Genomic DNA, 27099 nt, shown 5'->3' with positions numbered 1-27099 from the left:
AGTATTGAGATGAACCTTTGGTATTGACCAAATACTTCTTTTCCCCCATGATTTGCAAATAAATTCTGTAAAAATCAAACAATGTGATTTTCTGGGCTTTTTTTTTTCCACATTCTGTCTCTCATGGTTGAGGTTTACCCATGTTGACAATTACAGGCCTCTCTAATATTTTCAAGCAGACAACTTGCACAATTAGTGGTTGACTAAATACCTATTTACCCCACTGAAATTCATGGCAAGTTTCTCCAAACTGGATCTGTTATTGACCATCCATGCAGCAGAAGGCCAGCTGACAACAGCAAACTCCCAGATTAGATATTTGTACAAAGCCAAGGAACTATTCAGCGTACTTCACTGGAACTCACATCAACAAGAGCTAGATGTAGCTGATGCTTTGGCATGTAACAAAATTTTACAGTAACTGTAACAACTTCAAGTAGTTCAAAGTCTCCAAGAAGATTATGATCCTTAATAACCTAAAAACACTATGGTTAAAGCTTTATCGCTCTCTGAATCAAGCTTTCCCTGAATTTTGCAGAATAACTGCTCTGTTAGTTTGGAGTTTTCATCAGTAGTGGTGGTAACAGGTCTTCTTCATAGTTTGTCAACACATCCCGTTTGGAGAAACATTGGAGAGCCAATGATTACCTCATTTTTTTCTTTAATTTTGGGTTGATAGGCAATACATGCCTCCTAGCATGCATTGTAGCGCTACAGATGTAAATAACAATCAAAAATTATGTTCGGGGTATATTATTTCTTCAGTTACTGTTCCAGTTGTTTCATTAATTGCTTGTTATGGTATTTGGTAACATTTATTTGACAGCGGCGTCATAAGACTGTCATAATACCATCATATTTATGACATAACACTATCAAGGGCATTACTGTACGCTTATGACTGATGTCATTAAGTAGCATCCGGCAAATTATGTTACTAACTCCATTTATGTCCAGCTCAGATCTTTTACATCCATTCAAAAGTGAGATAATTTGCCGAATAACAATAAATGACATCCGTCATAAGCATTAATTGTGCCCATGACAATGTCATGTCATTGTTATGATTGTCTAATTACAGTTATGGCACCACTGTCAAATACAGTGTTACCAAATACCATAAGTGGCAATTAATCAAACAAATGGAACAGTAACTGAAGAAAAAAATAGCACAGAATAGACCCTACTCACCTACGTCACAAAATGGGCGTGTCGCTGTTTCCGGCCGCCATATTGTACCTCTTTTTCAGACCTATTCTCATTGTTTTCAATTAGTCGAGCAAGTTATAGAGCAATTCATGGAAGCCCCGGTGTTATCTGACGCTGTAAACTCATTGGATCAGTTGCATAAAAGGCGTTACGTGGAAAAGCTTCAGTTTATCCATTCGCCAGATCCGTATTTGATGCCTAAATCGATGTTTTTCGACCCGCTGGCTTCGCCTGACATCTGATATCCTGATATTTACAACTATCTTGTCCACACAAAATCAGCCTATTCTCACGAAAGTTTGAAAAACTTTAAGAGCTTGGAGGCTTATAAATGCTACGTTGCTGGTTGGGTGAAACATGTCCTCGTACACGAAAATTCGGCAGGAATCTTGTGCTCGGAAGGTGAGTTACAAAATTTTCAATTCAAAATCTTTTGTTCTTGCTAACATCCACTGTCAAGTCTAATGTATTTCATATCATTTGTCAATGGAGCTAGGGCTTTTAATGTTTATATGGTTTAGCGATAGCACTCTCACTATATACATATATTATACGTAATAAATATGAAGTGCAATAGCACTACTCCAGATTGTCCCTAGTTGAATTTATTTTTTGGCTTTTGACCTCAATAGTGAAATTGTAAATTAATTGTATGACAACTGTCTGATTATCCCCTTATAATTATATATTTTCAGGTAGTTCATTCACAACATCTGAGTATATGTTGTCGGCGATTAGCCTAGCAATGATCTTAATTGTGGTTGTCAGCCCAAAACCCTCTAAATATATATTAAATGCATCTTACCAGATATAAAATGACTACTACATAATCTGTGGTAGTCGTTTGGAGCCCAGTTTTCTCGTCGAATTGCAGCAGTCAATCTCTGTCTCCTCTTCGGGTCTCTCGGAATACGGTAAAAATTCAAGTCTCTCCGTCTATCTTCTCTGTTTTTGCAACCGACCGCCACACACGACTTCACCATTTTGATTATTAATGTTAACGAGCAGAAAAACACGCCATAATCGGAGGAATTTACGAAGCGCTAATGCATTAACATGACTAGTATCCGGACAACATGGCGCGGGGGCGTGGCTGTGACGTCACGTGAGTAGGGTCTATAGGAATTTTGATTGTTATTTACATCTGTAGCACTGCAACGCATGCTAGGAGGCATGTTGGACAACAACAGTGTTAACAGCAGTTAGTAGAAGAGGTTGACTGGCTCCATCCAGGGAGCTGTGATGGCCAAGCGAACCTTCTTGAAGCAACAAAGCTTTACAGTCAATTGGTTCAAAGCTTCTAGTGGTTCATTTGGTCTTATGACAGTCATATGGTGCCGCTGTCAAATAAAGTGTTACCTGTTAATAATTTTTTGGTGTAAATATCCCATAATAGAGTGAGGACAGCTGCGTTTATATAAACAAATGCCATTTTCGTGGCACATTTGGTGGGTGCCGGCTTATAGTCAGGTGCGTCTTATAGTGCGGAAATTACGGGATGTGCTATGACACTGAACTGCTGTCAGAGTCAGAAGAGATTCTTGCTTGATGGGAATCTCAAATGTCAAAATGTTTTTATTTTATAGCTAAATTATACATTTTTTAAAAATCCACTGTCACTGATGATGTGTCTAAAGACATTACAATCCTGGAACAGTTAGAAGTTAGAAATAATTCGCACAATTAGCACCAAAACAAAATCTGCTACCAATGAACATACTGTATAGTCTGTTTGAAAACATTACATAATACAGTATGTATGAAAGATTAGGGTTCCTTTCAAACTGTTTTTTTGTTTTTGTTTTTGTTTTTTATTTCAAACAAAATTTATCTGTTTCCTAGATTTGAACGCCTTGGAAATAAATGATGCAAAAAACGCTGGCAGTGCGGAGGTGTTGATTTTTCAGCGCGAATTATGTGGCAGTAACAAGCAGTTACTGGAGTGTTGCTTGCACTCACACAGAAGCAGAAATATCTGCAGTGTTTTTGTTGATTATGATTTTTATGCAAGGCAATGAATGAGGATGATTACAAGGATTTAAAAACAGTACAGACACTGATCGAGACTAAAGGGCACAGTATGTACTTTACATTATGAGGAGAGCTTTTTTTTTTTTTTAATCTTGTGTATTTCCTCTGTTTGGTTCTCTTATGTATTAATTTTAGTGAATGTGTCTCGTTATAATCCTAATCCAGTCTAAAAATATATTTCAAACACTAATAGGGAAGAGCAATAGATGAATTAATATACAGAAGGCTACAATAATGAATGCGGTGTCCTTAACCTCTCGGTGATCCATTAAAGTGTAATGCAGTAATCATAAAAAAAAAATATATAGGACATACCACATTATTGTTTGAAAACTACCAATGGGTGTAATCACTTTGTTTTCTATTTACAGTGAAACTGTTTAACAGTTCTAAGCGTACCTTGCTTAAGTCCACGGAGCTGTTTTCTCTAGTAACATCTCCTTTCCCATCTGGACCAGCTAAATGAGACTGTGATGATGTCATTTGACCTGGAACAAAACAGACAGTGATTATCTTCCTTTTGTGGATCTTGTGTCGTCCCTACCGTTCTTGTCCAGGTGGACATCTGACGTCCGTCGACCCATGTCAGCAAGCGAGCGCACAATCGGCAGGCGGTTGGCAAGCTTCTTCTGGTTCTGGTGACGGTGTCCCTTCAGTAACACTTCATGAACTTTCTTTCGGAGCTCGTCGCCCAGTGGCGAGTACAGCTCCTGGTGGTCCAGCACCATATCTATACAAAGTGAAATACAGGAAAATTTCGATTTCCTTTTCCCAGTATAATAAAGGGTTTAGTCCTGTTTTCCAGGATCTCTTGTTCAAGGCAATTATTTTGAAATGATCTCCTGACTAACAGTTTACACTGAGGGAAATCATTTTTCAATCATTTTCAATGTCCCTTCCAGTCACATGTGGTATTATTGGTTAGAACACATATGAAATTAATGCAGTCGTACTTTGTAGGAATGCATTTCTCTTTATTCACATATAATTACTAGGGCTGTCAAACAATTAAAAATTCAATTCAATTCAGTTCAAACCATCTCTAAAATATGCCATATTTTTCTGTAAATTATTGTTGGAATGGAAAGATAAGACACAAGACGGCTATACAGTGTATACATTGTACAAGTACTGTATTTGTTTATTATAACAATGAATCCACAAGATGGCATTAACATTATTAACATTCTTTTTGTTAAAGGGATCCACGGATAGAAAGACTTGTAGTTCTTAAAAGATAAATGTTAGTACAAGTTATAGTAATGTTATAATAAAACCCCTCCTAATGTTTTCGTTTTAATAAAATTTGTCAAATTTTCAATCAAAAAATAAACTAGTAGCTCGCCATTGTTGACGTCGCTGAGTGGTGACGTCACAGCCGTTTTTCCATCGTGTCTTTAACCACGTAAGATAGTGATTGAAATACACCACAAGGTGTCAATGATGAGTTTTAAATTACTCAGAAATCAAGCCCCCATCCTTGAGTCATCACCTTATTGTGGTGGAGGGGTTTGCGTGTCCCAATGATCCTAGGAGCTATGTTGTCTGGGGGCTTTAAGCCCCTGGAAGGGTCACCCATGGCAAACAGGTCCTTGGTGAGGGGCCAGACAAAGCATGGCTCACAAGACCCCTTATGATGAAAAATACTACAGGATTCAAGTTTCCCTTGCCCGGACGCGGGTTACCGGGGCCCCCCTTTGGAGCCAGGCCTGGGAATGGGGCTCGAAGGCGAGGGTCTGGTGGCCGGGCCTTTTCCCATGGAGTCCGGCCGGGCACAGCACGAAAAGGCAACGTGGGTCCACCTTTCCATTGGGCTCACCACCTGTGGGAAGGGCCAAAGGGGTCGGGTGTGTAGCGATTTGGGCGGCAGCCAAAGGCGGGGGCCTTGGCAGTCCGACCCACGGCTACAGAAGCTAACTCTAGGGACATGGAATGTCACCTCTCTGGCGGGGAAGGAGCCCGAGCTGGTGTGTGAGGCAGAGAAGTTCCAACTAGATATAGGTGGACTCTCCTTGGGTTCTAGTACCAGTCCTCTTGAGAGGGGTTGGGCCCTCTTCCACTCTGGAGTTGCCCACGGTGAGAGGGACCTACCCTCACCAATGGTCACGAGCTGTGGGTTGTGACCGAAAGAACAAGATCCCAGGTACAAGCGGCCGAAATGAGTTTCCTCCGCAGGGTGTCCGGGCTCTCCCTTAGAGATCGGGTGAGAAGCCCGGTCATCCGGGAGGGGCTTGGTGTCGAGCTGCTACTCCTCTGCGTTGAGAGGAGTCAGTTGAGGTAGCTCGGGCATCTGGTTTGGATGCCTCCTGGACGCCTCCCTGGAGAGGTGTTCCGGGCATGTCCCACAGGCGGGAGGCCTGGGGGACGACCCAGGACACGCTGGAGAGACTATGTCGCTCGGCTGGCCTGGGAACGCCTTGGAATCCCGCCGGAGGAGCTGGCTGAAGTGGCTGGGGAGAGGGAAGTCTGGTCTTCCCTGATAAAGCTGCTGCCCCCGCGACCCAAACCCGGACTAAGCGGAAGATAATGGATGGATGGATGGATGGATGGATGGATGGATGGATGGATGGATGGATGGATGGATGGATGGATGGATGGATGGATGGATGGATGGATGGATGGATGGATGGATGGATGGATGGATGGATGGATGGAAAAATCAAGCCAATAAGTGTGTTGTTTTGTCTCTCGACTGATGCCGTAGCTCCCTGTTTTGTTTTTTAGACTGGGTCTATTGTGATTCACGTTCATTTTAGTGCTGGGTTCACAACGTAAGGGACAACTGATAGTTTGTATATTGTGACTAAATATTGCCATCCAGTGTATTTGTTGAGCTAACGAACGAAATGTTTGAATAGACTTTGACCAAAATCTGAGTAAGTTTTATGTGTATTTTGCATAGCTATTTTGATTGGGAATGCCAGTTTTTATTTTTGTGAACTTTTTTTTTTTTTTTTGAGAGAGATAGGAATATTTTTGTTGTGATTTCACTAAATGATACCTATGTTTGTTGTGAAGGAGTTGCCGAAGCTTATGCCAATAAATGGCGCGGTCCAATGAACGCCGGTGTACACTGCATTTCTCTGCCTCTTTGCTCTCAAATGTGGGAAAAACGGCATGATTGTAATCTGTTTGAGGCAATGCATGAGCGGGTCATTCCAAGCATGCGTTAAATGCGTCAAATATTTTAACGTGATTAATTAAATAAATTAATGACCGCCTGTTAACGCGATAAATTTGACAGCACTAATGATTACACATATTTGTTCAGTTTAAAGGGAACCTCGGACTTAAAGACCTGTGTCTAATAAGCCAGAATTGTTCTCTTTTACTAAAATATGTTATTAGAAACACATAAAATGTTGCCATTGCTTTAAAAATCTATAATATTTAGTACACGTTTTGATCTACGGAGGGCGCCATGTTTTAATGCTTGCAATTGGCACTCGGGTTAATGGCGTAGTTGGCCTGGACTGGGAGAATAACTGTGCAAGCTAGCAAGCGAAACTAGTATGACAACTGGCATGATTATGTCACATTTTCTTGCTGGTCAGATTGCTTTGTTACAGAGCTGTGGGATGAATTACCGACATCGTACCTGCATCCATTTCCAGCTCATCACCAGTGTCTTTAAACCGATCCTAGGCAGGTTGCCAAGATATTGTCTTGCTGCCATTTGACAGTTTGTATTCTCGATCCCTTTGTTGCTTGCCTTGGTTTTTTTATGCCGCGAGACGTCCAACACATGGGCACATCGGTTAAAAGCGGCGATTACTTACGATTTGTGTTTTTATTGAGTCTTTCATTACCTTTTAATTGCCTCAAAATACTTTTTGGATATGTTTCCCTCTCATACTTTTAAGCATTGTGTTTTTCTTGTGGTAGCTTTAAAGCAGTTTGTTGATCTGTTGAACACATTAGCCAACGTAGCATGTTTAAACCACCCCTATTTGATGTTACTACTTTTAAGTATTTTCTTAAGGCAACTTTAGTATGTTCTGCCTGTATGCATCAAAACAAAACAGGCTGAAAGTGCACGGTAGTACTTTGGGTGTCAAATTCGCTTCTTGTAGCACGTTTCGCCGGTGTAGCATATTTTAGCAGAACACCAGTTTTGTCCTGCTCTCGTCTCATCTCATCCCATCTTTGCTGTTCATTTTGCTTTTGCTTTTGTGAAATGTCGACAGTTCCATCCTTCTCAATAATGTTTCTCTTGGGTTCAATTTGAAAGGGCTGAACAGATGTCATGTTTATGTCACTAGTCATACTCTGGAAGCCCGGCAGCATAGTCCAGTGACGTTACCACCCTGCGACGTCAACAACAATGGCGACCTACTAGTTAAATTAATTTTACAAATTGTATAAAAATGAAAACATCAAGAAGGGTAATAAAATCAGATTATTTTAACTCATACTAACGTCTATCTTTTAAGAACTACAAGTCATTCTATCTGTGATTCTCTTTAAGCATTGAAGTGGCTGCTCCCTATTTTGTGAATATTTGAACTCTCCTCCTCTTAATTGTGATAACATGATGTAGGAATTTATTGTTTACTTTTTACCGAGTACTTTTCCATTGTGTGCAAGCTGGGATGAACTTGCCCATTTGCATAAGAACAATATAAACAATGCCCGGTCTGGTTTGCGGTGGGACTTTTGTCTTTTTGCGCTCATAAATTTGATACAGTTTGATATCGTCCATGTTTTATTTACTATTAGAATTAATGTTTTTTTTTTGTTGTTGTTGCTATGGGATTCTATGTCATCACCCTGTAAAAGGAGAAAGTCGACTCTGGCTATTTTTGCCTCAACTTTTTCCGCTGTTCAGCATATATAGTCGGTGAGAAGTATTTAGATTTTACAATGTCCTTTGCAGAGGACCAATTTGAACTACTGGGAATCAGAAGCAAAGGCTTACTGATCAGATGCCCTTATATAGTTGGTGGGCCTAGCACAGGGGTCAGCAACCCGTGGCTTTAGAGCGACATGCGCCTCTTTAGCACTGCCCTTGTGGCTCCCTGGACCTTTTTCAAAAATGTTTGAAACGGGAAAAGATGGGGGAGGGAAATATATTTTTAGTTTTACAATGGTTTCTGTAGGAGGACAAACGCGACACTAACATTCTTCTAACACAATGATGTTGTAATGAAATTAAACTTGAGGCGGCATTGTAGAAGTGTAATCATGTGATGCGTCATTCTCTATAGAATGCACTGCAGGGAAAATAAACAATTACTGTATTGTCCGCACAAAAAGGTGCATCGGAATCATGGGTCGCGTTAACAGAATATTTTCCGTCGTTGACCGATTTTCTAAAACGGTGACGGAAAAAACTGAAGTCCATCTGTCATTTTGACAGGTTGCAATTCACACCCCAGACCACAGGGTGGCGAGTGAGCATATTAATTAGCTATTGTCTCTCTTGATGCATGACGTCGTTGGCCTTACTCTGAAAAATGTCAAGGCAACGGAGTGTCCGAAGTTTCTTCAAAAAGCCCCAAAACGACGATGGTGTTGATAAAAGAGGTGAAAAAAGAGGGACTGCACAAGCGGGCACGCAATTCAAGTCCATGCGCACCAGGAGGAAAGTGTGAGACTGGGTTCAGGCCACAGCAGGTGAACTGTTAATTTCATTGTTCCATATGTAGCCTAGCTACTGGGGCCACAGTCAGCTGTTTTTGTCAGTGCGGAGAAAAAGTTACATATTCATCTGCTTGATGTGTGATGGCACGGTGTGGATTCTCTGTTAAGCTTGTTCGGACAGAATATTAATTTAAAATGAATGAAAACTAAATACTATTGAATATGTTGAAGCGGTATGCAATGTTAAGAGTCTTGTTAGCTCGAATTGCTGTGTCCAGCCGCTGTAGCTCTGCTGCTCTCTGTGAACTCTCTATTCAAGCTGGAACGCGCGTGGCCCTTAAGTGTCTGTCACGTGACTGTGTCGTAGCCGGTAACGCGCTCGGCCAAATGGACACACAAGTACGGAAGGTGAATTATGCCAAACAAAGGGTCACCACAATGTCATTATCATCATTTAAAAAATTTAAGTGACGGGTAAAAATAGATTATGACCGGATTTTTATGACCCTGTCAGTCAAAATGACAGACAATGAAAATCGGAATATAAGGCGCACCTTCAATGAATGGCCTATTTTAAAACCGTTTCCATCTATAGGGCACACTGCATTATAAGGTGCAGTAGAAGTAGTAGTAGTAGTAGCAGTAGTAGTAGTACAAGTAGCAGTAGTGGTAGTAGTGGTTGGCGTTGCGTTATGCATCCACAAAGTGGAGCTGAGCTAAATGTAATGTCTTGACACAATTAACCAATATTAATAATATTAATACCTTTTATTTATAGAGCGCTTTTCATGGCACGCAAAGACGCTTAACAAGAAAGATGGGAACACAGTAGCTCAACAGCAATAACAACAAAAAATCATAAGATTTGATTAAAAGCAGGATAAAAGTAAATAAAAATTTAAGATAAAACCAAGATAAGGATCATGGTTAGTAAGATAGAGTGAACAGGTGTGTTTTGAGTCTGGATTTGAAAAGGGAGTGTGTAGACATATTGCGAAGATCGAGGGGCTATGGAGTTCCAGAGCTCGGGGCACAGTGACTGAAAGTTCTGGAACCAAAGGTGGCGAGACTGACACGGGGGACTGAAAGGTGGAGGGTAGAGGAAGGGCGAAGTGAAGGGGGGGAGGTGCTTAATACGGAGGAGATTGCATAGGTAGGAAGTGGCCAGGCCATGGAGTGCTTTGAAGGTAATGACAAGGATCTCATAGTTGATTCTTTGTTTGACTGGGAACCAGTGAAGTTGACGGAGATGTGGTGTGTGGTGGGAGTCTAAGTGATGAGGCGTGCTGCTGAGTTTTAGAGGAGCTGCAGTTTCCAGAGGGACTTATTTTGGAGACTGAAGTGCAGTGAGTTAAAGTAATCGAGCTGGGAAGTGACTAGACTACAGACAAGAGTGGAAGCAGTATGGCGGGTAAGAGAACAGAGGTTACGAGAAATATTGCGAAGGTTGAAGTGGGCTGATCTGGTTATGTCAGTGATATGGGAGTGGAAGGAGAGCGTGCTGTCAAGAATGGCACTCAGACTCTTAACCTAAGTAGAGGAAGAGATCAGTACATTGTTGATTGTCATTAGAGAGCATGTTGTTGCCTGAAAGGAGGACTTCTGATTTTGAGCTATTGAGGAGGAGGAAATTAGAGGAGGACCAAGAGTTAATGTGTTCTAAACAGAGGGTGAGGGAGAAGGGTAGAAGGGATGAGGTTGGTTTTGAGGAAATGTAGAACTGAGTGTCATCAGTAAAGCAGTGTGTTTGCGGAAGATGTAACCGAGGGGGAGAATGTAAATAATGAAGAGGGGCGGCCCCAGGACGGAACCCTGGGGCACGCCAGCGGAGACAGAGAGGGATTTGGATTTGTGGGGGCCAAATTTGACAAATTGTGTGCGGTCAGACAGGTAGAAATTGAACCAGGGTGTGTTGGTGGTACCAAGGGAGGAGAGCTGGTCGAGAAGGATTGTGTGAGAAATGATGTTGAAGGCAGAAGTGAAATCGAGAAAGACAAGGATTGATAATAAACCAGAGTCAGAAGCTATGAGGAGGTCGGTTGTAATTTTAAGCAAGGTTGTTTCAGTGCTATGGAGGTGGCAGAAACTGGATTAAAACTGCTCGTAAATGTTATTGGTAATTATGTGGTTATGGAGTTGGAATGCAACGTTTTTTTTCAAGAATTTTGGAAATGAAAGGTAAGTTGGAAATATTGATGCATATATAAGAAAAATCGAATTATAAGGCGCACTGTCAGCTTTTGAGCAAATTGAAGGCTTTTAGGTGCACCTTATAGTGCAGAAAATACAATAATAATGAAGGCTCATTATGTATTTAGCCAACTTAGTCCTTCATTCTAAGGCATATAAGGTCTTCAATTTTTTTGTGGCTCCAGACACATTTGTTTTTTGTTTTTCTGCTCCAATATGGTTCTTTCAAAAGGTTTAGCCTTTTGGACATCCATTTTTTAAAGACGCTATGTGGGACATCGTACCCCCACACACAAGGCTTGAGGTGAATGCATTTTAATGTCATTACCTGTATTTTACAAGTAATTTAAGGATGTTGCTGTAGTGTACATTATCCCAATGTTATTGTACCTGCAATCTCCTCAATGGTGCCAGCCCGCATATCAAGCAGCACGGTGCCGTTGATGATGCAGCTGCGCAGCTCAAACAGGCTGTGCAGAGACAGCGTGGCCACGTAGGGTTTGCTCCATCGCTCTCCTCCGTCCTCCACGTCCTCCTCAAACTTCAGCCACCTGCCACCGCGGTCGAGCAGATGAGATAAGATAAGGGCCAGCAGACGGGAGGGAAGCCACCTACCATCTGCTCGTGCAGCACACATTTCGGTTTCATAACTGCTTCTCGCACTTTGACTCATTCAGAAGAGCAACGTAATGCCTTTTGTCAGGGCATTGATGTAAATAGAATATGTCTCAGTTTTGTAGTAAATTCATGATGCGATGCAATTTTGGGAAAGCCCTTGTGACTTTTAAAAGACTTTTAAAGCTGATTGAGACTCGAGTGCTTGTGGAAAGTGTGGTTAGCATGTTGTTTTCAAAACCAAGAGATACTGGGTTCGAAAACTCTTCCCTTCATTTACAATATGAAAATTAGACTTCAGTTATATAATAATACTAAAGTGATCATCTTCTATCCATGAATTTCTACTCATAAATTAAACTATCAACATTTTTCTTCAGTTTTTCCCAGAAAAACAGACTTTTTGGCTAAACTTGTGCTCTAACACCATCTCTGGGCATTTTGGTGCCCAGCAACTATGTTCAAATGAGGGGAGGAGCTTCTATTGAAATTTCAGTGCCAGTGCCGGTGGAGGCGCACTATCCTATTCCCCTCACTATCCACTCGCGGGGGCCTGCGCTTGTCAGTGACGTTCCTTATTCTCGCTATATGATTATACAACTATAACATTTGTTAATAATACGCTCTGTGTGTAGTATCATCCATCGCTTTTCCTTTTTAAATGGGCACTTTTAAGCGAACGCAAGAAGTAACAACGGGAACATTTTTAAACAGGCATTTCACGGGAGAGCATTTCGACTCTTCGGCCAATCATATAGCGAGAGCGAGTGGATAGTGAGGGGAAGAGGATAATGAACCTGCACCAGGAAAATCTATTAACTATTTTCAAAACCTGGAGTGCCATGTTGTTCTTGACTTTTGTTTTGTTTTATTTTGTTTGGTTTAAAATGGGTTGTAGAGAGTAGGGGTGGGAACCTTTTGATACCTCACGGTATGATACGATTTGCGATACAAAGCCCATGATAACGATCTCACGATATGGTGATATGACGATTATCAGCCAGAAAATCATTCTACGATATTCTACAAAACAACTAATAAACAGAAAAACAAGCTATCTTCATTCTTCTGCTGTACGTGTATCTCTAGTAGACATCCAATCCATTTGAACTTAAAGGATGGCAGCAAATGAACCCCTCGCATTTCTATGGGCGTCAGTGACAGCCAGTCCCAGGCAACGGGGTAATTTTGGGCCATTTCTGGCCTGTGACCTGTAATAGCCCTAAAATGAAGAGTAAGTGAACACTGTTTTAGGTCCATATCTATAAAGCATTCAGGGATTTAAGCATTTATTCACAAGAGTTTTCAATGTATAAATCTCTATGTGGTGATAAGGCGGCACCACAGTGGCTTAGGACTAGCAGCACATTTGACATATTTACGTAAAATAAATGCTAACTGCTCGTTATTTTTCTTTTAACCAAAAATCGAGACTGTTTTACGTCCATATCTATAAAGAATTCAGGGATTTAAGCATTTATTCACAAGAATTTTCAACGGAAAAAGCTCTTTGTCTGTGTTTCCACTCTGTCAACTTTGACGGAGATAGGCCCTCTATTAATCAGCCCCGCGCCCCGTGTCCTGTCAATATCATTATGAAGTCTATGGCTTATCTTCGACTGATGTCCAGTCCAAAGTGTTCCCCCTTGCCCAAAGTCACAATCCACAGTTCAATGATAACTCTGAGGAGGATGAGCACTAGAGGAAATTTACGTACCTGGCGCTCTCCCTCCATTCAGAATTCTCGCCCTCCCTAATGAAGATCTCATCCATCTCTGTGAATAGGTCATGAGGAATGTGCTCCTCATCCTCGTCTTCTGTCCCGAGGAGGAACTGAACCCTTTGGGAGGGAGTGTCTGGGAACACATATGACAGAAAATAAAGAGATTTCCTTTGTCTGACATGTATTACTACACAGTGATAATAATCGTACCATAAGTAGGAGACTCTCTTCCCTCCACCAATGGGAGGGCCCACTCTCTGCTCCTCCGTTTGTGTTTGCTACCATGGTGCCGATGCCTGCGATGGCTACGGTGCCGGGTACTACCTAAAGGGACGTGCACCCCGATGTACAGAGTTCTGTGGCCTGGAAACACATGTAGACGGGAAATGTTAGTCGCACAACTGAGAGGGATTTATTGAGTGTGTGTAAATAGTGTACGTATGTACGTGCGTGCAGTCATGTGTGTGTGGGTGTAGGCATTGGGAAGCTTTACAGATAATAATCACGGATGAACACAGCCTCTTTGTGATAGTCCATCACTGGTAAATGTATTGTATGACCGGTATTAATGACGGATTTCTGTTTATTCCTGAGCATTTTCATAAAGTGCACTTCAAGCTATCAAAGTTATAATATTTTATACTCTATAACTGGGCCTGTTATACAACATTAGCAGCTAGATAGATATAGCAGCCATATAACCGGAGGTGGGCAGTAGCGAGTGACATTTACTTCGTTACATTTATTTGAGTAACTTTTTGATGAAAATGAGGACGTTACTCTTTATTTGCTACTTTGGGCCTCACTATAGTCGTTACATTTTTCCTCTTTAGTCTTCAAATTAGATTTGACTTATTTTTGCCAGAGATTCCCACAGTGGCTCAACCAGCTTCACCAATGAGACATCACAACAATAATCATATGACTCCGTTATACTAATCAGAGATAACAATACGGCAGACAAGCTCGCAGACCGACGTCCTATGTTAACGCCGGCATGTTCAATCACTTGGATTCGTTAAAGCACTGTAAAGAATAAACTTAAATTCTAAATTTAAAATACCATTAACATTACTCGAAAGCGCTGATTTCAACATCTCTCCCAGTTTTATTTGGCACTAATAGACCACAGAGATCTGATCGCTTTAATTTCATGGTAGGATTTTTTTTCTCCAATAGAGGGAACTCATGCTCTTTGAACAGGTGATGTTTCATTTCTGTTACGAGTCAGCATTTGATTTTGTTTTGTCCGTTTTTTTTTTTTTTGGGTCAAATACGGTCATATGATTGTTATGTTATGGTCTAATATGGTCATATGATTGTTATGTTATGGTCTAATATGGTCTAATATGGTCATAAGTTAAGTTACGTTAAGTTACGTGAAGTTACGTTAAGTTACGTTAAATTACGTTAAGTTACGTTAAGTTACTTTAAGCTACGTTAAACTACGTTAAGCTAAATTAAGTTAAGCTAATCTAAATTTAGCTACGTTAAGTTACGTTAAATTACGTTACGTTAAGTTACGTTAAATTACGTTACGTTAAGTTACGTTAAATTACGTTAGCTATGCTAAGTTAAGTTACATTAAAATACGTTAAGTTATGTTAAGTTACGTTAAGTTACTTTAAGCAACGTTAAACTACGTTAAGCTAAATTAAGTTAAGCTAAGCTAAATTTAGCTAAGTTACGTTACGTTAAATTACGTTACGTTAAGTTACGTTAAATTACGTTAAGTTACGTTACGTTAAGTTACGATACGTTACGTTACTTTAAGCTACGTTAAGTTACGCTAAATTAAGTTACGTTACGTTACGTTACGTTACGTTACGTTACGTTACGTTACGTTAAGATAAGATAAGCTAAGCTAAGTTAAGTTAAGTTGCGTTACGTTATGGCACAGTGTAATAATGACAATTCATATACTGTAGAGGACATGGTGTTGAAAAAACATGCAGTGATCCCTCGTTACTTTGCGCTCAGTCCATTGCGGAATTTTTTTCAAGCTGGCTGACCAAGAAAAGCGGCACTTTTTTTTTTTAATCATACTTTGGGAAAAAAGGTGAAGTTAATTTATTTATTTATTTAATTTTTAATCAGCAATTGTAAGCATTTCCCCATCACTTGAGTATTCTTTATATCAAATACTTTTTCTACTTGTACTTGAGTAAATTTTTGGATGACTACTTTTACTTGAGTAAGAGGGTGGGACAGAGCAACTTGCTTATTTAAATTTGGAACCCTGAAGCGATGGTTTCTCTGAGGATGGTAGGGATGGACTTATTTGAGAGGGTGGGGCTTAAAGTTTCGTTTTTAACATGTGTTATTTATTTTGTGTTTATTTTTCAGGAACCAGTGAGCATCATGGAGTGGGCAAAGTTGGAACTCGCTTTCACCGTTGAGGCATTTTTTTCAAGCGGTTGCTCAATCGTCGCAACGCAAAGTGCATTCCTTAGACGTGGTGGTGCTTCAATTCTTCATGGAGGATTTGTCTCACAGAACGAGTTTGGGGGCAGACCGTCGGGGGGATCTCAAAACAGATTGTCTCACCACGTCAATGTTTTGGGGTGTGTTTGCTGTTCGTGAGAGGCCTGGTTTATTTTTCTTTACATCACCCGTTCCCCTGAAGTTGTTTACCCATGAAACAATCGACTGCCGGCTAGGAACACAACCACGGGGGGATGGGGGGGGGGGGGGGGGGTATTGAAATGTCTGCGGAATGCACATTGCGTTGCGACGATTGTGCGACAGCTTGGAAAAAATGCGCGTTCCAACTTTGTCCACTCCGTGATGCTCAATGGGGTTCCTGAAAAATAAACACAAAATAAATAATGCACATTATGAACCAAAATTTAAGCCCCCCCCCCCTCTGAAATAAGTCCATCCCTGCCATCCTCAGAGCAACCATCGCTTCAGGGCACCAAATTTACATAAGCAAGTTGCTCTGCCCCACCCTGTATTATTTTGAAGTAACGCTACTCTTATATGATTAAATGTTTTGGGCAACTCTACCCACCTCTAGATATAGCAAGTAGCATTTGTGCAGTAGCAACGCTTTTTATTTTCAGTATACATTTGTGTTTTTTAATCCAATTGTATCTGGTGCTACCTTCAAAATCTTCCTGCTCAAAGTTGGTGCATTGCTGCGATCGTGTTCCTCCTCTGTCCACCACGGCTTCATCATCACTCCTCTGTTAATAACACACAGATAAAATGAAAAATAATAAGACATAAACACATAATGATGACAGACATGATTGTGTAAAATCAGTTAATTATTTGCTTATTTCCATTCCCAGTTTTTTGGCTTACTTTAATAAATAAGAAAGATTTGTTACAAATGTTTGCTAAACAATGGGTGTGATTTGTGAGAAATCCAGAGCTAATCCGAATCATCAAGCTCGATGATCAGTACAGTCGCGGAAATAACTTTTGGAGCTAAACTCATTTAATGTGGTCATTTCCTGTAAATCCAAGCACGGCACGACAAAGCCCTAAGCGTGTTCTTGTCATACAAAGTGCTTCCTGTTTGTTCATCAATGCAAGCACACATTCAAAGCACTTAATACGAAAGGGCTTTTTAATCCTCAAAGCCTCCCGGGTGTCATCTTTGCACCCTGCCAGCCATCTTGACCTGCAGCTGACTATCGAGACATATCCATAATGAACTTTTTTTTTAACAGCTGCTGTCGCCTGGCAGGCTGGACATTTTATTTTTAATCCGTTTACGAATGCACACTACATAGTGCATTGACAGATTAAAGAGTCTGTATACAGCACACTTATTAGCTCGCTTAAGATATCAGCAGTACTGACAAACTGAACCGTTAAATTGTCTGTTCTCCATACAATGGTGCCTTTACTGCTTTAAAATATTAGTTGAATTTGTTCCAGTTTTAGTTTTGTTTGTAAATTGTTATTTAACTCATTCAGAGTGTGAAGAAGTAAAAAAAGTGTTACTGACACTAGATGTCCAGTCCGTTATGATCAGTGTTGGGCACGTTACTTTAAAAAAGTAATTATAGGCGGAGTTTGACTTTTGGGGCGGGGGGGGCACAACACGTTGATGACCCCGAAACGCAGTGTCAGCAATAAAATTTACTTACAAGAATATTTATAATAAAAAGTTGACAATGAACGTTTTTTGTTTCCCATCATTCTAGAGGGGAATTCTAAATCAGGCTGCTTAGGCAATACTTTTCGCCAAGATCGTCATCCATTGAATATGGTATGCCCGCCGGTGTCGTGCCAATGTAGTTACCCCAGTCAAAAATTGTATATCTTGGGCGGAGCCATATGGAGGTAGATTTGTGTCTTTATTGTTCAATCAAAAAAAGTTGCTTATATATTTTTAACCAAAAAAAAAAAAAAAAGTCGCTTCAATCAAAAAAAAAAAAAAAATGTTTGAATGCAAAATTCAATTTTAAAACTAAAAAAAATGCATGTGCAAGCTATTTTTCTTTGATTTTTTTTTTTTTTTTTTTTTTTTTTTTTGATTGAAGTAATGTTGATTTGTGTTTGGGCCACATTTTGGCTAGGACATATTTGTCTTTATTATTCAATCAAAAAATAAGTTGCTTCAAAAAATTATATTTTCAGGAAAAAAAATCACTTCAATCAAAAACATTTTTCAATCATGGAAAAAGTTTTTGAATGCGAAAAAATATTTGAGATTGAAAAAATAGCATTTGAACTTTAATTTTTCATTGAAAAAGTTTTCTTTTTTTTTTTTTTTTTTATTTTGGATTGAAGCAATCCTTTTTGTGTTTGGGCCATATTATGAGTCGGACATTTGTGTCTAAATCATTTAATCCCCCAAAAAGTGGCTTAAATCAAAAAATATATATATTTTCAATCAAAGAAAAAAATCATTTGAAAAATAAAATTGCACATCCCTAATTTTGTTTTTGAAAATTATACGCAAAGCAAATGAGTCACATGATCTGTTCGAAAAAAATGATTTTGACCCATTATGAAAATATATATTTTTTGTTCATTTCATTCATTTTTGTTGCAGTTTTATTGCTTTACAAGTTTTATATATATAGGAAAGTCAATTCCATGCGACTACACTTTTCGGCCACCAGGGGGGCCTGCCCCCCCCCCCCCTTAAAATCCGCTTATGAAAGTAATTAGTTATAGTTTCTCACTACTTCTTCCAAAAAGTAACTGAGTTAGTAACTGAATTACTCTATAGTAAAAGTAACTAGTTACCCGGGAAAGTAATTATTTCCGTTACTTTCAAAAGAAGTTGTTGTATGTCAAAGAATTAGAAATTTTCTGAGCAGTATTCGAGTCAGTTGAATAGAGAAGAAAAGACAGGTAGTTGTGTTATAGAACCTTGTAATATTTATTGCACCTCACCAGCAACAGATTTATCCTACACTTGAAGTGTAACAAAAATAGACAGTAAACAATATAATAAAATAACAATCAGCAGTAAACCATATAAAGTAAGTTTAATCAATTAAATCTTACCCTCACAACCTGAGACAACTGGTCAAGTAGACATAGCCTACTGTACTTCAAGTATTTGGACTTGAGGTGTAGCAAAAACAGAAATGTTAGCAAGCTTTGGAAAGTATTGTTTAATTGAATGAGCAGGGACAAACAGCCTGGAGTCATAAGAAGTACAAGCTGGAATATTTTGATACAGAATTATCCGAAGCACCCTAAAGTGCACACGGCGCCAATATTGTTTTGCTCACATGGATGCGGGCATGAGTTAGAGACACGGCCTGCCGAGAGCCATACGTTTGTGTTAATGTTGAAGTTATATGTGCTATTAAAGAAACAGACTGCCAGCACGTCCTGTGTGGTATATCTTTCTAAGAAAAAGCACAAAACAAAACACGTTGGCCCGAATATAAGACGGCCCTGATTATAAGACTCTTTTTCAAGACTCAAGTTTGAAAAAAGACTTTTTGAACACCAAGTTAATTTTTATACAGAAAATAATTACCGTACATCTGAAACAAATGATTATTACAATATATTTGAGAGAAAAAGCATGTTATTTTGCCTCATTCAAATCTTAATATCTGAACATTTAAGTATGTAAACTAAAGTGCAATCACATTCGTAAATGAATGGCTTCTGGTTTTTGAAATGTAAATAAACCAATCTATTGTGATAAAACAACAAAATTGCAATAACTGCATTAACCATCAAAGTGAGGTCTAACTGTACCTGTAGTCTTGAAACAATTCTGAATAAGGAAAAATATTGCAATAAAATAATGCAAACTGGTTAAACTTGAGAGTAGCTAAGATCTGTCATGACAGAACATTACTCAAATTCAGCATTCGCTTAATTGATATCAGGCGCCATCTGGCGTCGTGAATGGGTATAATGTCTAGACCAAGAATATAAGACTACTCCCACTTTTTCAGTCTTATTTCAATGCAATAAAACACCGTCTTATATTCGAGCCAATACGGTAAATGTCTGTTAATAGGTCACATATATCTACCTCATAACTATCGCTTAATTGTATCTTTTTTTGTTGTTGTTACTGTAGCATTGTCCCCGATATTTTAGATGATAAATAATCGATCCAAACAAAGAAAAATTGAAAAAAATTTAATGGGGTAAACATTTGTAAAACAAAACCTCGACTAGTCCTTGAGGTCTGCGATTTCTGCATTGCCACCCTTTTTATATTACCGTGTTTCACCCATAAAGTCCCCAAAAAGTCCGACTGTGGCCATTCACAGCTATGTCTTGACACTCGGGAAGACATGCTACACAGAGTTTTTGGTTCGAAACAAGGTAAGTAAGCGATAATATCTGGTTAAAATTAGGGTTGTTCTGATCATGTTTTTTGCTCCCGATCCGATCCCGATTGTTTTAGTTTGAGTATCTGCCGATCCCGATATTTCCCGATTCGATTGCTTTTTTTTTGCTCCCGATTCAATTCCAATCATTCCCGATAATTTTTCCCGATCATATACATTTTGGCAATGCATTAAGAAAAAAAGGAATAAAACTCGGACGAATATATACATTCAACATACAATACATAAGTACTGTATTTGTTTATTACGACAATAAATCCTCAAGATGGCATTTATATTATTAACATTGTTTCTGTGAGAGGGATCCACGGATAGAAAGACTTGTGTCTTTGTATATTGTGACTAAATATTGCCATCTAGTGTATTTGTTGAGCTTTCAGTAAATGATAGTAAAGGCCATGCCCAAATGCATGATGGGAAGTGGAACCATGACTGTGCGTAGTGCTACCAATTGATATATCTTCTCTGCGTTGGGAAATAACATAAGGTATTAAGAAAAAGATCAATTGCTACCTTGCTTCCCCACATTGCATCCCATAATATTTCTAATCGTAGGGAGAGGGATTGTAAGGCTTTAGTCAATTAATAAAAGGCTCCAAAGGCTGCCAAAATTCACTCTACTCATTTTACGCTGCCTTTTAGCTCTCTATATAGGCAAAACGGCGCCATTACAGATGGAGCGCGACAATGCGTGAGTGGGTCGTGCAGCGCATGCATTATTTGCGTTAAATATTTTAACATGATACATTTTTTTAAAAATTAATTACCGCCGTCATTGGGATAAATTTGATAACCCTACCTTAAGCCTAAACTAAAGACTCTGGATAAGTGTAACATATTATGTCTGTAACGTTAAATACAATTAGAAAACGATTTAATTAAAAAAAAAAAAAATTTTTTAAAAAGGCATGGCCGATATTTTTCTGCCGATTCCGATACTTTGAAAATGACGTGATCGGACCTGATCGATCGGGGACATCTCTAGTTAAAATCATTGGGTCTTTAATTTTGCTCTCTCATGCTCTCACCTCGAGTTAGGTTTTAGGGGTTTCAATTTTTTTTCTTTTTTTTTAAATGCCCTCCTGTTCAAAGTTTTCCTTCCCCCAGAAAATTGAGATTTTAAGCTTTCCAATGATGCATCACACATGCATATTGGACAATTTTGAAATTTGGCCAAATTGGGCGTCTCAGAGCGGAACTTCAAGTCCACTGAGTGTTTTTCGCCATATGTATTCTTTTTGTTAAGAATTCTTCAAATCGTTTAATAGTTCAGCCGTTTAATTCATTTATTTTCGATTTAGCGCGGCATTTTGACACTGTTGACTATATATATGTATATTATTCACCAGATACTAAATGTGTAACCCAAAAGGTATTTAATTTGATCTCCTGTGCTCTCTAACAGGAGCCCCTGTCGTGGTCAACACCACTGAGACTAGTCTGAGACTGGTCACACACTTTATTATTTCTACAATATTTTATTCATGTTTGTGATGTTAAATTAATATTCTTTACACATATTTGTTGTTGTGCACCTTCAACTGGTTTGATAATAATAATAAATGTAACATTCTTAGCAAATACTGTGTTTTGGTTGCTCGGTTGTGCTAAGTATACTTCATGCGCTGTATTTTGTGGGTCAACTGTTGTTAGTTTTTTTGTTAATGTTTTTTGGTGGTGGGCAGGGGGCAAAGCGCGTTGTCACCGAGGGCACCATGTTGGCTAGGAACGCCACTGGCTTCCAGGCCTCTCAGTCATAGGCGGAGTTTGACTTTTAGGGTAGGGGGGGCACAACTTGTTGATGACCCGAAACGCAGTGTCAGCAATAAAATTAAACTTACAAGAATATTTATAACAATAAGTTGACAATGAGCGTTTTTTGTTTCCAATCATTCTTGAGGGGAATTCTAAATCAAGCTGCTTAGGCAATACTTTTTGCCAAGATCATCATCCATTGAATATGGTACACCCGCAGGTATCGTGCCAATGTAGTTACCCCAGTCAAAAATTGTATCCCCTGGGTGGAGCCATATAGAGGTGGGTTTGTGTCTTTATTATTCATTCAAAAAAAAAGTTGCTTCAATAAAGAAAAAAAAGTTGCTTCATTCAAAATATATATTTTCAACCAAAAAAATGTCGCTTCAATCAGAAAAAACATGTTTTTGAATGCAAAAATAAATTTGAAACTAAAAAAAAAAATGCATGTGAAAGCCATTTCCCTTTTTTTTGTTTGTTTTTTTTTGTTGTTGATTGAAGTCAAGTTTTTATTTTATTGAAGCAACTTTTTTGATTAAACTAATGTTGATTTGTGTTGGGCCACATTTTGGCTATGACATTTTTGTATTTATTATTCAATCAAAAAATAAGTTGCTTCAAAAAAAATATAGATTTTCAAAATGAAAATCACTTCAATCGAAAAAGGAAACATTTTAACCCAAAAAAGTTTTTGAATGCGAAAAAATATTTGAGATTGAAAATTTTGCATTTGAACACTTAATTTTTCATTTAAAAAATTTTCTTTGATCGAAGCAATCCTTTTTGTGTTTGGGCCATATTATGATTAGGACATTTGTGTCTAAATCATTCAATCACCAAAAAATGTTGCTTCAATCAAAAAAAAAAAAATTTTCAATCAAAGAAAAAAATCATTTTTTAAATATTCTTTTTCTAATATATACCGTATGGGCCCGAATATAAGACGGTGTTTTTTGCATTAAAGTAAGAATGAAAACCTGGGGGACGTCTTATAACTGCGGCCTAAAAAAAACAAAAAAAAACTGCGGCCTAGACATATACCCATTCACGACGCTGGATGGCGCCAGTCATCAATGAATCGAATGCTGAACGCGACTCCGGCGGCCAAAGCGAACCCCTGACACGAAGAAGAAAGTGGTAAGAAGGAAAAGAGAAGAAAATACCGGTAATAGAAGAGATAACCGAAAATGGAGAAACTTCGCGACAATTTGGAGAAAAGTGGGTCGAAGATTGGCCAGGTTAACCGGCAGCTGAGGAGAAGTTATGACGCAAACTTCAAGTTGATGGTGATAAATGAGGCGGTGTCTTCAAACAACTGCAAAGCGGCTGTGAAATATGGTGTCACAGGTTTTTTTCTTATTCATATTTCAAAAACCAGAAGCCATTCATTTATGAATTTGATTGCACTTTAGTTTACATATTTAAATGTTAAATGTTTAAATGTTCAGATATTAAGTTTTGAATGCGAAATTAAATGCCTTTTCTCTCAAATATATTGTTATAATCATTTGTTTCAGATGTATTGTAATTATTTTCTGTATAAAAATTAATTTGGTGTTCAAAAAGTCTTTTTTCAAACTTGAGTCTTGAAAAAGAGGGGGTCGTCTTATAATCGGGGTCGTCTTATATTCGGGCCAATACGGTATTTTTTTAATTATATGCAAAGCAAATGATCGTCCAAGGTGCTCGAAAAATAATTTTGACCCATTATAAAAAAAATTTTTTTTGTTCATTTCATTCATTTTTATTGCAGTTTTATTGCTTTACAACTTTTATATATACAGGAAAGTGAATTACATGCAATGACACTTTTCCGCTTATGCTCTCAGTCCACCTTGACTGGATGTCCATCACTAAAGTCTGTCAAGAAGTATAGAGTTCACAGGTCAAATTGGATAACTGTCAGGAAACAAGGTCAATTGACATTAAGTAATAAGTGTGTGGGGGGAAAATGCTGTCAATTTTTTTGGCAAAACAGCTAGATTAGGTGACATCACAGGATGTGGCATCCTTACAGATGGCACAGTCATGTTCCAAGCCATCAATGGTAAAGCTTCACAAAAAGCTCCTATATCATTAGACCAGTCTGACAGCTTTGACGGCCTATTTTTTTGGCAGATGATTTATATACATTGAATTTGATAGGAAGACTGTGTTGTATGGTTGCCTTTTCTTGTTTTTCCCCCTTTCTGTCTTTTGCTGCAGCACATTATCAAAATTCCAGCCCCAAAACTGTTTCTATTATTATTTTGATAAGAATGGCCTTATTTACATCCACTCAGTATTTGTGCTAAGGTTAATATTTGTTTATTTTTATTTTTCATCTAATATATATGTATTATGAAAATTCAGAATCTTCCGAGTACATGGGCGAACGGTCAAAAGTGCAAATTAATCGGCATATTCCTTTTATTTGGCAAAATAAAAAGAATATGACTTAAAAAAAATTTTTTTTAAAAATGAATATGAGCATATTACTGTTTTCAAACATGTTTACATGGCCTTTCATAAATGTGGTCAATGTAATGTGTTTTTTGGAGGGGTAAGTATAATCCCAAGTAAATATACAAATTGCAGTTCTAATAAATTTACAGCAATAAAACAAATGTTATTTTTAATTATCATCCATTGCATGTCATGTGTTGTGTACTGATGTAGAAATTTATATTTGTCCACATGAATCAGTACAATTTCATGGTGCCTTTAGATATGACTTTATTCATTTAGTGATCACGCTAGTGACTCAAAACACTCTAGTTTTTTCATTGAGAAGAATAGAAATACCATTAATTCGTTCCATCATTGCCCAAAGGAAAACATAAAAAAAAAAAATAAAGAATTTTGATTCATGTTTAAGTATGACATTAAACATGGACTTCACCATTAATTGACAAGACAGCTCCTACAAAACTTGAGCCACGCCATCCCGTTGGGGGCTGACCCAGGCGGAGCGTTTGGCTTTCACTGTGATAAACTTAAACACACGCTGCGTTCAAACGCCGGATTTAGGTGGAAAAAGGACGAAGGTTTTACTGCATACAAACAGGCAGGAGTGTCTCAAGAGTGATTCAGTTGAGGATTCAAGGTCATTATTATATAAAATAGCCTCATGCATGCTACTTTAAAACGTTGTGAAAAAAAAAATCAATGCATACAAGCAGGTAGGAGTGTCTCAAGAGTGATTTAATTGGGGATTCAAGGTAATTATTATATAAAATAGCCCCATTCATGCCACATTAAAACATTGTGGAAAAAAATGCATGGGAAAAAAATTGCGTAACTTTAGCTTGAAATATTTACGTAAAATGAATTATAACTGTTTTTTTGCTGTTAACCAAGAAGCTAGACTGTTCTATGTTCATACATTTAGAAATTCCACGATGTACGCATTTTTTGCAAGAAGTTTCAACTTAAAAAGCTCTTTGTTTTGTGATGGCCGCCACGTTGGATTTACACAATAGCATAGTTATCAATTGAAATATTTACGTAAAATGAATGGTAACCACCCAATTTTATGCTTTCAACCAAAAATCTAGACGGTTCTATGTTCATAGCTATAGACATTCCGGGATGGTCGCATTTATTTACAAGAATTTTCAACTTAAAAAGCTCTTTTTTGGGGGGGATGGCCGCCATGTTGTATCCATACATGGTAGTATAAATTTATATTCGAATAGTCAGGAATTTTGGGCCAACGGCTCATTTTTTTGACATAAAAGTAGTAATTTAGACATTTTTGCATCCATGCAAAAAAAAGTCGCCTTTTACATGTTTTGTTTTATGTAGCATTTAAATCTAAAAACGACGAGGGCCAGATAGCTGGCAAGACGTGCTTCCATGCTTAGGCAATAGTGACATCGGAATTCAACCGAAATAAGTTGTGATTGTATATAGAAAAATGCTAATGTTGCTTTTGTTGAGTAAAATTGATGATTTTGCATGCATTTTTCAAGTATTAAGTTTCTGATGTGAAACGAGTGATTTATTAGCTGTTGATAACTTGCACTAAATAAAAAAAATTAAGTTGCTATTTTGGGCAAAACTTATATATGATGTATTAAATATTGCTATTGATCCTGAAAATATAGGTGATAATCTCTGCATGTGGTGATTTTTGTGCATCTGCCATAAAATTTGAGAATTTCATAGCCATTTTAAGTGTTGTTTTTTTTTTTTTTTATACTTGTATAAAGAAATAATTAATCGGGATTTTATTAGGGAATGACTTCAATTTTTTTTATGTAGATGCCCATGGAGACTCATTTTTGCCTAAGGGAGATGTATCTTTTGGTTTTAGGACGCTATGGGCTTTGGTTTCAAAATTTTTTGAATTTTAAGTTTTTGAAAATCGGCCACCTACGGATCGGCCCCAAGCCCCGTGTCCCGTCAACTGATAGTGAAGTCTATGCATCACACAATTGCACTTTACATAAAAAGTAGAGTAATTGCATTTCAATAGAATGTAAAGAATTTCACAGGTGTCACTTTTCTTTTTGCTTCAATTTGATGGAAATTATGCTACTCCTTGTGTTTGCAGCTTTCCCATCTGAGGGAAGGATAATACGGACAAACAGATTTGCTTTTGAGGACATTAACTGGGAATGGCAATAGACATGTTGAAGACAAACTGCTGCACTATGTGATGTGATTTGACTCAATTCAGTTGACCACAGCCATTATGGGCTAATTTCTTCAATGGAAATGGTAAAACACGACATCTTACTCACCAAACTTTTACGCCCGACAGATGTACCAAATGAGTTTACCTGCAAAACAGAAGTGCGTGTTGTGGAAGAGGGATGCTGTTTATTTCGCTGATTTACACATTTTAAAATTTACATGTTTACTAAATTTCACATGACAGATTAACTGTAAATTGTTATTTTTAGATGACCATGAGTCGTGTGGCTAAAGCCAGTCACACATACTGTACACAAACACACCCCCATGCAAACACACACGCACACACCAATAAACAGCTCCCGAGCAGAGCCCACGAAGCTGCGGAGCCAAAAAGCCAGGCGCTTAAAACCTTAGGCTAAAAGGTTGGGGAAAAAGCTGCTTGGATGTTAACGGCAGAGAGCTGTTGACCACAAATCTCCATCAAAATAATCAAACTGGACTGAACGAGAGTTCATGAACCAAAAGCCGCAGTGGCCATTTGGAAAATACTGCAGTTCATTGTGGTGCCTTGGAATA

The 27099-nt window shown here is 38.4% G+C and overlaps 1 protein-coding gene across 1 annotated transcript in view; it reads right to left on the bottom strand.

The window, feature by feature from the left end:
* Positions 1–27099, bottom strand: part of LOC130926666 (sodium-driven chloride bicarbonate exchanger-like) — a 60824-nt gene that overhangs the window by 20391 nt on the left and 13334 nt on the right. Inside the window, exons 10-16 of the mRNA XM_057851712.1 lie at positions 26628–26666; positions 16458–16539; positions 13562–13714; positions 13346–13484; positions 11404–11564; positions 3785–3970; positions 3640–3728 (exon numbers count right to left, since the gene is read on the bottom strand). Of these exons, the coding sequence (XP_057707695.1) occupies positions 3640–3728; positions 3785–3970; positions 11404–11564; positions 13346–13484; positions 13562–13714; positions 16458–16539; positions 26628–26666 (849 nt within the window). The remainder of the gene's footprint in view (positions 1–3639; positions 3729–3784; positions 3971–11403; positions 11565–13345; positions 13485–13561; positions 13715–16457; positions 16540–26627; positions 26667–27099) is intronic.

This window comes from Corythoichthys intestinalis, chromosome 12 (genome assembly GCF_030265065.1).
Source record: "Corythoichthys intestinalis isolate RoL2023-P3 chromosome 12, ASM3026506v1, whole genome shotgun sequence".
Lineage (NCBI taxonomy): Eukaryota > Metazoa > Chordata > Actinopteri > Syngnathiformes > Syngnathidae > Corythoichthys > Corythoichthys intestinalis.
Note: the sequence above shows the minus strand (reverse complement) of the source record. Positions and strands in the feature narration are given on the sequence as shown.